The sequence below is a fragment of the Haemaphysalis longicornis genome, unplaced genomic scaffold (genome assembly GCF_048455015.1).
Source record: "Haemaphysalis longicornis isolate Haplotype H1 unplaced genomic scaffold, Haemaphysalis longicornis Haplotype H1 scaffold_13, whole genome shotgun sequence".
In the NCBI taxonomy this organism is placed as follows: domain Eukaryota; kingdom Metazoa; phylum Arthropoda; class Arachnida; order Ixodida; family Ixodidae; genus Haemaphysalis; species Haemaphysalis longicornis.
In genome coordinates this window covers 84555639-84567786 of record NW_027526233.1, presented here as the reverse complement: position 1 = coordinate 84567786, position 12148 = coordinate 84555639, and the positions used below count along the sequence as shown (strand labels likewise).

Below are 12148 nucleotides of genomic sequence, written 5' to 3'. Positions count from 1 at the left end.
CAGGCGTTCCGGTGTCAACCCTTAGGTGAGACAAACTACGCCTGCTGGTGGTCTTTCCTCTCCATGTTAACAATAAATTCATTTATTCATTCTGTGGTGGAAGCAATACGGACGCTGGACACACTGCAAGAGGTGCACGGAACAAAACAGGTTTGTTTTAATTTCGGATCGAGTATACGTTTTAGTTCCCTAGCCAAACAAAATTTGGAACGACTGTACAGTTTTAGTCTAGGGGCTAAACACGGGGATGTATCCGGCCGTCGGGTTTCCGCGTTTATATCTCCCACCAGCACAAAGCGCATGCCATCGGTTAGAGCACGACGATATTTCGGCGCCCGTTAAACATCCGCAGGTGGTCAAAATTAATCCGGAGCCCTCCACTCTGGCGCGCCTCATCACCTGCGTTGCGTCGGCGCGTTAAACCCCACAATCAATCTGTTACTGCACGAAACCTGTCCGACAATCCGCACCCCCTCTCCTAAATGCACGCCTAAAAATGGCAATGGGGAGATAGACGCCGCCGGCGAGCGCAGTGTACACGACTGCGGTGGAGCTGTAACCGTACTCCCTCTGTAGACGGCCATGCTTTACTGCAACTTGGGATGTGGGGAAGCCGGTTTACGGACCAAGCTTACACCGACCTTCTTATGGTCGTCTTCGCCTCCAAACACAGGCATTTTTGGGGAGGCGGTTTTCCTGGGTCAATATAAGACATATCATATCAAAGTAAGGGATTCTTGTAACCTTTCCATTTTTGTATCTTTCCGTACGCTGACCAGAAATCCTTCAGTTTTCATTTCACACGCCGACTTTTCGTTCGACACGGGCGTGAAAATGGGACGATTACATATCTACTGCTTCCATGTAAAAGGTGGACTGCTAAACAGCGATAAGCGCTCTTCAACTAACAAGTTGGGAATGTTCTCTATCGTTCATACTGCCCGAGTCGCCTGGGGAGAACGGCGGATCGGCAGTGGGCTTATGCTCAACTCGCTATTTACAGAAGGCTTCTTAATTAAGAAATGGACCATTGTTAGTGAATTCGTTCAGAATGGGCTGTTGAACCGACATTTTTTCGTGCCCCATAGAAAGATTCATTTTCTTTCCTACTCTTGTTTTGTTCTCCCCGGCTTACGTTGTTAGAATCTTCCCTTTTCTCTGCAACGTGCATGTACCTCGGCTGCAACTTAGTGCTCTAAGATTTTTTTATCGACCTTCTGACAATCAGATAACGCCATGGTGTTCAAGCAAAACGCCCCTGTAGTACTCGCTTGAGAAGGCGCCGAGCACCAGACAGCGCAAGCGATAGGAAAAAAATGCAACGATGCATGCCTCAATGCTTACCGAAATAAATACAAGTATGCATACACACTTTTAGCTTAACGAAAAAGAATAAAAATATTGCATACTATAATGGTTTATAACTGAAGATAGATACGCGTTCGGTTGAGTAAAAAAATAATAAATAATAATGTAAAATGAAATAAAATGACTCTGCAATCACTCCGCTTTGACAAAGGAAACATCAAAATCGTAAAGCTATACAAAAGATAACCCGAAAATGCAAAAAAAAAGTTAAACTTCATGTAGAAAATACATTTTTGTTTGCTGTATAAAAGCGGCTATCAAGGAAGTGTGTTCAGGTATATCAGACAGTAAAGGATGACTGTACAGTTAAACCTAGATATAACGAAGTTGACGAAATGTAAACTTGAATAAATGTTAAAATGTGGTGACATTTTGACAAAATATCAAAATGTCAACAAAAACCTAACTTGCCTTTGGGAACTTTTTAATTCCAAACGCGTTTCAAGAACCAAACTTTTGCTGAAAAAGACGCCTCTTCGCGAACTTGATACTCATTCTCGCATTTAAAATTGTTGAGTGGGTGATAGCTGGGAGGAGACTATGCCGGGCGGCGATGGCACTTGCTTTTCGTGAGAAGAGGAAAGATTTCGTTTTGTGGCAGCAGAACTCATAACAGACGAAGCAACACCTCAGGTAGCAGTGGATACGCGCGACTACATGCCGACAGGCAGGCCTACCACCTCAAAACTTGTGTCGAACCGACACTGCACTCAGACGTGGGAACGCAAGGTCGTTTACCGTGCGGGCAAAAAAAGTGAAGGATCGTTACCCTTGCCATGTGGTGTCACGCAACACAAGCGAAACCTTGAGTGGACGCTACGTTAGCTATCGGATAGCGCTAGCCGCTCCGCTCCGTTCATCATGATTATGGCAAATGTTGTTTTCAGCGATTCTGTGCGTTTTTGCCGCTGCTGGCTCCTTAAACTAGTGCTAGTATTCGTTAAGTTAACGCGTTTCGCCATACGATTTTTCATTAAAAGTTCAAAAAACAATGATTGACCAGCTTAGCGAGTTCGTTACATCCAGGTTAGCCGCCGCAACGCCTTCGTTACATCGAGGTAGCCAACACACGGACTTCAATGGGGCTGGAAATGGGGAATTGAAATCCTTCGTTAAAACGGAAATTAGTTCCATACACGTTCGTTACACCCAGCTTCAACTGTACTGTTGTCATTCCATTTTTTCTAAAATCACTGCTGTATTTGTCAGCAACGTTTCCATCTAAACCGTTCTGTGCGTGCTTCACCATTTGCGCTGTCTAAGCACTGAAGGTCAGCGAAGTTGTAGTTGTTGTAGTCCTTTATTATTGAAGCGAAGACCATGCTGCCAAAAGTCGCTGAAGGGGAAGGAGGGGAGGGAGGAGTATCACAGTTTAAAAATTTATGGGTCCATTAAAGCCACACAGGAGTCCCCTTCAATCAGCGGATGCCAGGTTAATGCTGATCATATCTTATAAGAGCATGTTCACGACCGTGGTACACCCCAGCCCACACTAATTTTGAGAGACCACTCTTCATTTCGAAGAGCCCAAGGCCTGCGAGGAAAATTAGGCTCTTCAATTGGAGGGTCCCCTTTAGAGGCATCGGGAGGCATACCGTTGTGGAGGATAGGCCGACGTACTTGAAAACGCGGAGCAGCGCCAGATTAGGTGATATAGAGTGGCGAGTACGGTCGTCTGGCTGTAGGGACAGTCCGAAGGTGGAGACGCGGTTGGATGAGTCCATTTTCTAGTGATGTGGAGTGTCAGGGCTGCGCTGGCGCTAGCTTTGTTGATGAATACTTCCGCACAGCGAGTCATCGGGTGAGCCAGAGCCAGGTATCCAGGGCGGGGGGGGGGGGGGGGGGGGGCACTTCCGTTCCTGGCGTGCGTGGTCGAGCTGAAGGCGAGGGAAGGGAGACGGGCGTGAGCAACGCCACCTAGAGAACCCTCCCAAGGTGGCGTTGGCGTGAGGGGTGGTCGCCTAGGGGACGGGTACTAACAATACACTCCCGTGCTGCATCATGTGCAGTTTGGTTGCCCCCATCCGGGTGTGTGTGACATATGCCAAACAGGTCGAGGTCGCATTACGGGCCAGAATGGTGGTCGTATGTTGGTTTTCCTGCACAGTTGGGTGATCAGTGAAGCGGTTACGCAGCTCTTTAGGGTCTAGTTAGAGTCAGCGAGGAGGGCAACACTATTCGCAGCGGTTTTTAACAGAGCTGGGCTCTTGCTGCGGGCCAATGTGTGCGGCGTGACTAAAAAGCACCGGGTCATCGTTACTCCTGCCGTTTGTGGGGCACGGGAACACGCGCCTCACGAGGAGTGCCCGGCGTTGTTCAGGCTTGCGCGTGGCGCTGGCACAAAAACACCAAGAAAACAGTTCACAGGCGTCCGCGCGCCAAGTGGGGAGCACGAGACAGCTCGCGCTACAGACGCCCAGCTTGCGGATCCGGTGGCCGACGGTTCTACCGTGTGCTGACACTTTCCACTATGGGAGAAACGTGAAAGCCTACGGACAAAACATACCGGGGCCGCCAGTAATGCATGATGAAGATGACGATATACGTGGAAATGACGATAACTACTACACTACCATAGTGAAAAGAGATGACGGAAGATGTAAATAAACAATTTACAACCTAATGCAATGTGTGGTGGTGTTTCATTCTGCTCTCAAGAATAAAGAAATCCTCCTGCTCCACCACGGTTCAAGCCTGGCGCGACTTAGCGCAAGCTTCACCAGTTTTTTCATTGCCGTGTCACAGAAAGGACTGGGGCCATGTACGCATGTGTGGGCGTGAAAGGTTGTGTCTGCGGGGGTTAGTCAGTTCGAGCGAAAAGACAAGAGTGCCAATGTTTCAATGAGTTAATTCTGCAGCGCCGTCGCCGGACTGAGCATTTTGTCGTTGACTGGCCTCATAGCTACATGCATCGAAAAATATCAGTATTCTTTTGCAAAATCTTGCAACAGGACGCTAGTCATTTGGGTTGCCTTTCGTCTCAGGACATGGTTTTGTTCGACACGCCGTGGTGACTCAGTCGCTATGGCGTTCGGCTGCGGAGCCCAGGGATGCGAGTTTGATGTCGGTCGCCATGGCTGCTATTTCTAATGTTGTCGAAAATCGGAAACGCCCGTGTGTCAAGATTTCGGCGCACCCTATTAAAGATCGCCGTGTTGTAAATTAATCCGGACCCGAACACTACGGTGGGTTAAACTCCCAAATTTGAATCTCGTAGAGAAAGTTTCGTTAGTTTCTGCCACTAAAGTAGCTAGCCTTCTTTAGACTTTGAAGTTCCTACGAGTAAATAATCACCTGTTTTCTGGAGCACAGTGTTGTCGACAGCGTCACTTGAGGCTGTAAAAGCGCTTCGGTGTGATAACGTCAGTTGCGGCGTTGCGGCGCTGCAGTAGACCACGCTGCCGACCACCGTGCGACCCCCGAGCGACATTCCGCCTGCAAGACGATGCAGGCCTGGCACTTAATATAATGATGATTATTTTGATATTATACCCTTAACAGCCGGCGGGTGGGAGTTCTCTACCATAACCAGTAAAAAAAGGAAGAAAACTACGGACGCACTCTATGCACAGAGTTTTGGACGCGTGCAATCCCAGTGGCCGAAGAACGAAAGCCAATCGTCCAAGTTTTACGCCAAACCAGGACTACAACTCATCTTTCAGCGCTGTATACTGGTTAGCTCTAACACTTAATTAACCTTGATCGACTGCTAAGACTAGCTTGCTGTTTGGCCTCTGTAGTGTAGCTATGTACTGTAGCAGGTAATGTCACCGCTCCTGACGTTTAGGTCCTATGTTCGAGCTTCAGTAATTCTACATTTGATTCATTTGCGAGTTTTTCAAAATGAAAAAAAAAGAGGTTCCTTAGATCAATTTGACGCATTGCTTTCGTAAATAAGGGTCTTTTAGCATTCCTTCGATAGTTTAGGGTGGATAGCGTTCAATTAAAGTTTCGGATCGCAGCACGGAAGTGCCCGTTCTGATCTTACACACGGAATGTGGTGACCAACGATAGGGGAGGGGGATGCGCTGGCAGAATGAACTTCACTGAGCAGGCGGGTATCCTTTTCTAGCGTGAGCTACACAGGCCTAGGTTGAGCAGTTTCGCGTGGCTCCTGGAGAGCCGTGCTGCGCATGCGCGGGGAACCAGTGACGTCACACGGCGCATGGAACGTTGCTCGCTTCGCGGTGTCTCTCACACACCCCACGCGCCCAGCGTCTTCGCCGACCTCCGTTCCGCACCTTGCGGCCCGGTCCACTTGATGATCATGCGAGGGGTGCCCGGGTGTGGAACCGATGGCTCGTGCGTCGCAGGAACACCGTCGTGCGCCTGTGGAACCAGCTTAGCTCTGGGGCGATTGGTGACGCGGCGCCGGAGCCGCTTGATAAATATACATGTGTCACATAATGCGTATACAGTGTGTGTGTGTCACTGAAGCAACAGTAAGCATGATAATCAGGCTAATCTTAGGCAACCAGGACAGCTAAGAATAACCAGCTGAACCTCAGCTCACGCTACGTATGTCCTGGCATAGCCGAGCTAAGCCACTGCTAATTTTTTTTTCGTCTGTGACGCATTTTCATTGTTCCCCTGTCCACACTTCAGTCGCAATTTCACGGGATTCCAGCAACAGGAAATTCAACGCTTCTGCTGCCGCAACCATAGCTTCCGATTGCCAGCGTAGCTGAGGGGAATCGTTTCAGTAAACTTCTGGGCGACAATTTTCCAAATCCCTGGGCTTCAAATTGCACCTTTATATAACTTTTGACGATACGAAATCGCTTAGATGATGAGGCGAATTTCCACTGTAATAGTCGCCTGACTAGGCCCCAAGCACCTGAGAGCACAAGCGACAGGAAAAGAAGCAACCATACATTAACCCATACAAATAAATGCGAATGTCCACACACACGTTTAGCGTAATTAGAAACTATAAAAAGAATACATACTACAAAGATATGTAACTGAGCAATGATACACGCTTCTTTTGCGTAACACTATAAAATTACAGAGAGATCACTCCGCTAACCCCAAAGCCTACTCTTCTTGGCTGTCGGTAAGGGGGTGGGAGGTCAAGTAATTTTTCTCGTTCCGTATGTAGTATAATGCAGCCTTTACGTCTACGCTTGCGCGTCATTTACTTTGGCTTCCCATTTGTTTATTTATTTTTCTTTTGCTGCGCAGGCGCCAGAAGCCAGCAATGACACAAGGTCAGCAGAACTGGGGCCTGACACCCACAGCCCTCGTGACGACAGTGCTCCCACCTCGAAGTCCGCCTCCGGCTGGAACACCGTGTACAAGCTCCTGTACGAAACGTTCAGCTACCCGGAAGCAGTGAGTTCCAAATCATCCCTGTTTTCCAGACAGCGCACGATCTGGTGGGAGATACAAAAATTAAGAAAGCTCACACTAACGCTTAATACTTGAAGGTAACGAAGCTGGAAGCAACAGCAGCGTGTTTCCGCTTTTTCGCCTCACGGCGTTGTTTAAAGGAGTACTGGCACGAAAATTTTATGTTTCACTTTCATTGCTTTTATCGACGCCTAATGGTCTGGCGAACCCGAAACAGAGCATTATATACATCAGCGCGCAATAATTAATGACATTGAACCACCTGAAAATCGTTTGTTTCAAATTCCTGCGCTTTCATCCCGAAAGGCGCATATGACAATCTCGGCATGACCTCACCGCTTTGTGCTGACGTCAAGACACTGCGGAGGCCAGTGGGGGCGTTGTTTCGACCGCGCCGCCACTGGAGCTGAACGGCTGAGCTGCGTGGAGTTGCTGGACCTACCTTTCCTACGATAGCTGCGTAAAGTCCTGATGGCGACTTCTATTGCGATTCCGAGCTATATTATCGCTTCCTTTCCTGTGTGTGGAACTTTATTTTTGTCAACAGTGCATTTCTTGGCAGCGGTTATGAGTGTAGACCCGTTTGTAAATGCGCCGGTAGGGTGGTTAGAATGCCCATTCTAGCCACCCTAGCGCCAGCACCCGCTCGCTGGTCGCGGGGCCGCGTGCGTGAAGTGACGTCACGAGTTTTTGGCGAGAGCGGTCGCGTCACTTCCTTTGGCTATAACGGGGTGATGTCACGCTGATGTCCATTTGCTGAGAGCCGCTCCGTGCGCTGCACCGTCGGCGCGATAAATGAGACCCACTTGAAGCACGTTTTTCGCGTCGCAGGCCGCTCATATTTCAGCCAGGGTATCCTGTTGAGTGAAGGAAGCGAACTGTGCAATATTATTAACGCCGAATATTGGTGTCAGTACTCTCTTAAGCGTCGTCGCTGTACGAGGGACTACGGCATGATGTTCGTTTTACTTCATCGCGCACAGCTCTGCGCGCAAATCGCCTTCCATTGTTGCGTGCACATATTACTGCGGTGGCGGCACGGGTCCCGTGCACTGCTTCGTTCCCTCCTCACCTATCTCTCCCCGCCATCGCGCTGCTCTAATCGGGGAGCTTGCGGAAGGGGGTGCGATTTGACCTCTAGCTCTCAAGGTAACAACTGGTCACCCCGCAAGAACTGTCCGATGTAGCGTACTGTAGCTTTCGCTACAACAATTGATTGATTGTGGGGTTTACGCGCCGACGCAACGCAGGCGATGAGGCGCGCCGTAGTGGAGGGCTCCCGGTCAGTTTTGACCACCTTGGATCGTTATCGTGCACCGAAATCTCATACGCAGGAGCGTTTTGGCTTTTCCCCTCCATCAGAAAAGCGGCCGCCGCGGTCGGGAATCGAACCCGGGACCTTGTGCTCGCTACAACAATTTAAGCACTTCTACCCACTGTGGAGGCGGTCGAATTGCGGAACAGCAAATTGCCAGAGGGGCTGTGGCGCCCTCTCGTGACTAGTTTCAGCATCACCGTGGTGTTGATACCGAAAGTTGCCAATAGAGGGCGCCGAAGCTCCTGGAAAAGCCTCTGAGCGACATTGAATTGGGTGTTCATTATTTTCATTAATCTGAGATAATTAATGGATGATTTGATATTTCTCCATTTTCACATTATCGTGCACTTATTTGCGGCCTAGCAATGGCATCCTCCGTGGCAACGGGTCTGAGCAAAGATCACCCCGAACACTTTACGTACGGGTAACGTGTGCCCCTGCGGTGCAATAGGATAGACACCAGTTTCGTAACTATAAGGGACCCAGGAACGACCCGGACCAGGGGAAGCGGCTGTTTTTTCGAAGACTCTGCAACACTTCTGATAAACGCTTTTACTCTTTCCTTCGCGTCAGGGAGCACTGCAAAAGCTATAGTTATCGCCAGCACCGAGCGGCCCTCCGTGATTTGCTCGTCGCTGCAGATACGACTTCCGTTTCTGCTTTGCCTTTGCGGCTTTCTTTTCAAGTGAAGTATTACTGTTCTCGTAGATGGCGTCTGTAACGCGAAAATGTCCTACAGGAAAGCCAACTTTTGCTGACGATGATGAAGAACGAGCGTGGGTCAAGTAAAAAAAACGCTTCACGCAGCCGGAATCGAATCTAGGTCCCTCGCTTTATGAAGCCGGCATCTACCCGATCGCCTAATTCCGTTGTTTTTTTTTATTACACGGGAGGGAGTACACGCTCAAACGTAAAAGTACGAGGACTACATAGTCAAGCAAACAATATATTCCAATGGAGTTAGGATAATCACAAATGCATTAAAATTCAGGGAAACACACAACCGTTCAAAAGAGGGAACCAGTCAAACGAATTGTACACACTATGTAAAACGCCACACTTTCTCAGAAATATGAATTTGTTGATCTTGGTGGCTCAGCATACCTATCACATAAGCAACATCGCGATATACTCTACAAACCAATCAACACAAACTTGTCATAGTGTGGCTCACCTGAATATGAATAGCCCAATGGCAAAATCGTATTTGTGAAAGGTGTAGTACTCATGTCTTTTCTGAGCGTTCGCTGCAAATTGTCCCCGAAATAGGCATTATCTCTGAAATGTACAAATCCGTGATCAATTGTCTCTGGTCGAAAGCAGAGCCAACAGTCTGTCGACAAAGCTATAAACAGGCCCCTGCTTTATGGGCGAAGCACCTTAGGAGCTCGCTTTGTCCGGGTCTTGGCGTCCGTTTACACAGTGTAGCGCATACGCCAGGAACTTTGGGTTGGATTTGGATTAGATTGGATTGAAATGTATTGAAATAGATTGGATTGGATTAAGTTGAATTGTACCGGATTGGATTGAAATTGTATATACTGTACGCACGCGTTGTCAGTCATTTAAACACGCGAGAGGGCACTGCCACGGGTGATTTACGGTAAGAACGATCCCAAGTGCTTCGCCCACTTGTCAAGATTCACTTCGTGGTGATGCGTGATTTTTTTCATCCAGGTTTCAAGAAGGAGCGTACCAGGGTGTAATTTAAAGAAAAGTGTTTTAACACCAGGCAGAACACACATTTTACACTCTATTGAGCACATCCTAACGCGGACAATCGGGGAACGGAACACGACATAAAAGCATAGGAAAACGTCCAGAAACCAGGGCATCGGGAATAGACTCATTAAACAAATCTGTTGGGCAAGTTGGTGCATTATGCTTGAAAAGGTAAAAAGCGCGACTTGGACAACGACAGTAGAGAAGGACGACGGGACAAGCGCTCGCGCTTGTCCCGTCGCAATAGACTCGCGCGAAGCATTAAATATTGGTCAAGGCTAAGTCGAGCCTGTGAGATGAAAAACATATCAACCAATTCTTTTGAGGACCCCGCGGACTTCGAACTGCTTCCACTGACACCGAAGACACCGCAATATCAGCGAAAAAGTGTGCAACATTGTCAAAGCGGTTTGGAAAACTCTGGCAACCAAAGAATCCATCGCGAGAAATCTTCGAGTTCAACCATCGTCGTCGTTAGATGGCGGAGGGCTGCATGATTTTTTAAGTGGCTATCGAACGCGTTAAAGGAAAGTCGGCAAATAGCCGCTATACCGCTGTCATGATGTAATTCTAGCGGTCGACGAAGGCCAACACCTGAAAGAGAGAGAACGATCTTCTCAGCAAGTTTTTAAGTTATCTGATGAGCATGTAGAAGTAATTTTTGGCTGAGGTACTTTGCGACCCCTTTAACGAAGTATTTGACGTGTTGGTTGACTACGTTTAACAAGCATTTATTATTTCCAAAAAAAGTTGAAAAAAGTGTTGCAGGGACCCTTCAATGACATCGAACAGTTTGTGTGACAACATCTAACCAGTTCTCATGAAGTAGTGAATGCGAAAGCATTCGTGTTGCACTCGCTACCGCGATGATTTTTCCCAAATGCCTTCACGAACCGGTTAGCTGTCACCTGATGAGTCAACGCCTGGGCTCCACATTGACAGGGCTACCCTTCTTCCTTGCGCGTACGGCGCCTCATTTTGGTTTCACGTTGCACAGCCCTTCTTCTTGTCGCCCGATATATTTCGTCGTTGCCAGTTCCGTTCTATTTTTTGCCCATGACTTCGCCACGCGCTTCTTTGCGGCTTTACCGCTCTCTTGGCTGAATTTGGCGCATAACAAACATAAATAATGGCGCAGCTTGCACCAGCTGTGCGAGGCTGAAGAAACAGCAGAGCTAGCAGCCCTTCGGCCTTCGTCGGAGACCCGGTTGATGACCTTCACATGGATTTGCGAACTTGCTGCTGAAAGTTTCGCATGACTGGCAGGCACGGATCGTTTCGTCCACAGGCTTTTACACCTATTCCAAAGTGGACCGTGCCAGCACGTGCTAGAACCGGCGACCAAGAGCAAAGCCAACGCCTGCGCTGCGAACCCAAAGGAACGCGACCGGCAGGTCTAGCGTCCGCGCAACAGAAAGACAGAAAGGAGAGACGCCCAGAAACCAAATGGCTGCGCCCATCTGTACACATCACGTGGTGCTGACCGACCAATGAAAATCCTGGCGGCACATAACAATGAGAGAAAAGAGGGCCGATACTCTAGAAGCCTTTATTTTGTGACGCTAACCTGTCCCCTGAAACTCGCGCTTCTTCGGCGACTTGCAGGGCGCTCCGCCGGGCGCAGGCATGCATTCGCCCGGGATTTGTATGGTACACCAGCGTGCTGTACCGCCATCGTCATCACATGTTTAGAACAAACCGCATAGGCAGCAATATCCGCCATTTTTTTTTCAATGCAATAAAAGAGATTAGAAGCCTGCCAACTATCCACGTGATTGCGAACGCTTTGGAGTTAAAAAAACTTTTAAAGACGATAGTCTTTCTTGGGCTCCTTAAACCCAGAAATTTTGGGCTGTCTGTATGTCTGTCTGTCTGTCCCTCTGTCTGTCTGTGACTCGATTCAGCCACCCGGCCAAAGCAAAACAATGCCCTCGTAATAGTCTTATATAGTCACAGCTAAATCTACCCTTCTATGTCCGGTGTAATGTTCATACTTCTCAAAATTGTTAAAGAAGAACAAGACATTACGCAAACATGAGACAACAAATCAATGTAGAAGTGATATTTGCAGCGTTCCTTTATAAAAATTCATACATGCTTGACTTTTGCGAAATTAGATACTTCATCAATTGCAGAAAAAGAATTCACTCCGCCGTCGCCTGCTGTCGCCCGCGCCACTATAGCTTCTGGCGCCATTTTAAGAAAGCAACCGGCAACAGCTACTCAAGGTTCTACTATATAGGTTCCACGTTCTGCTTGCAACGCACGTGGAGTAGGGAAACGCGGTTCTATAAACGTTGAAGTGGGGCGCATCGATTAAGGCGCGTCTTCGCCGTACGGCAGCGTTCGCATCGAGACGCCCGGTTTGGAGCAGTGGAACGCGGGAAA

At 48.5% G+C, this 12148-nt stretch overlaps 1 protein-coding gene across 1 annotated transcript in view; it reads left to right on the top strand.

The window, feature by feature from the left end:
• The window catches only part of LOC144164367 (uncharacterized), a 97163-nt gene that overhangs the window by 68934 nt on the left and 16081 nt on the right, over positions 1-12148 (top strand). Inside the window, exon 3 of the mRNA XM_077694876.1 lies at positions 6553-6702. Coding sequence (XP_077551002.1) covers positions 6553-6702 — 150 coding nt within the window. The remainder of the gene's footprint in view (positions 1-6552; positions 6703-12148) is intronic.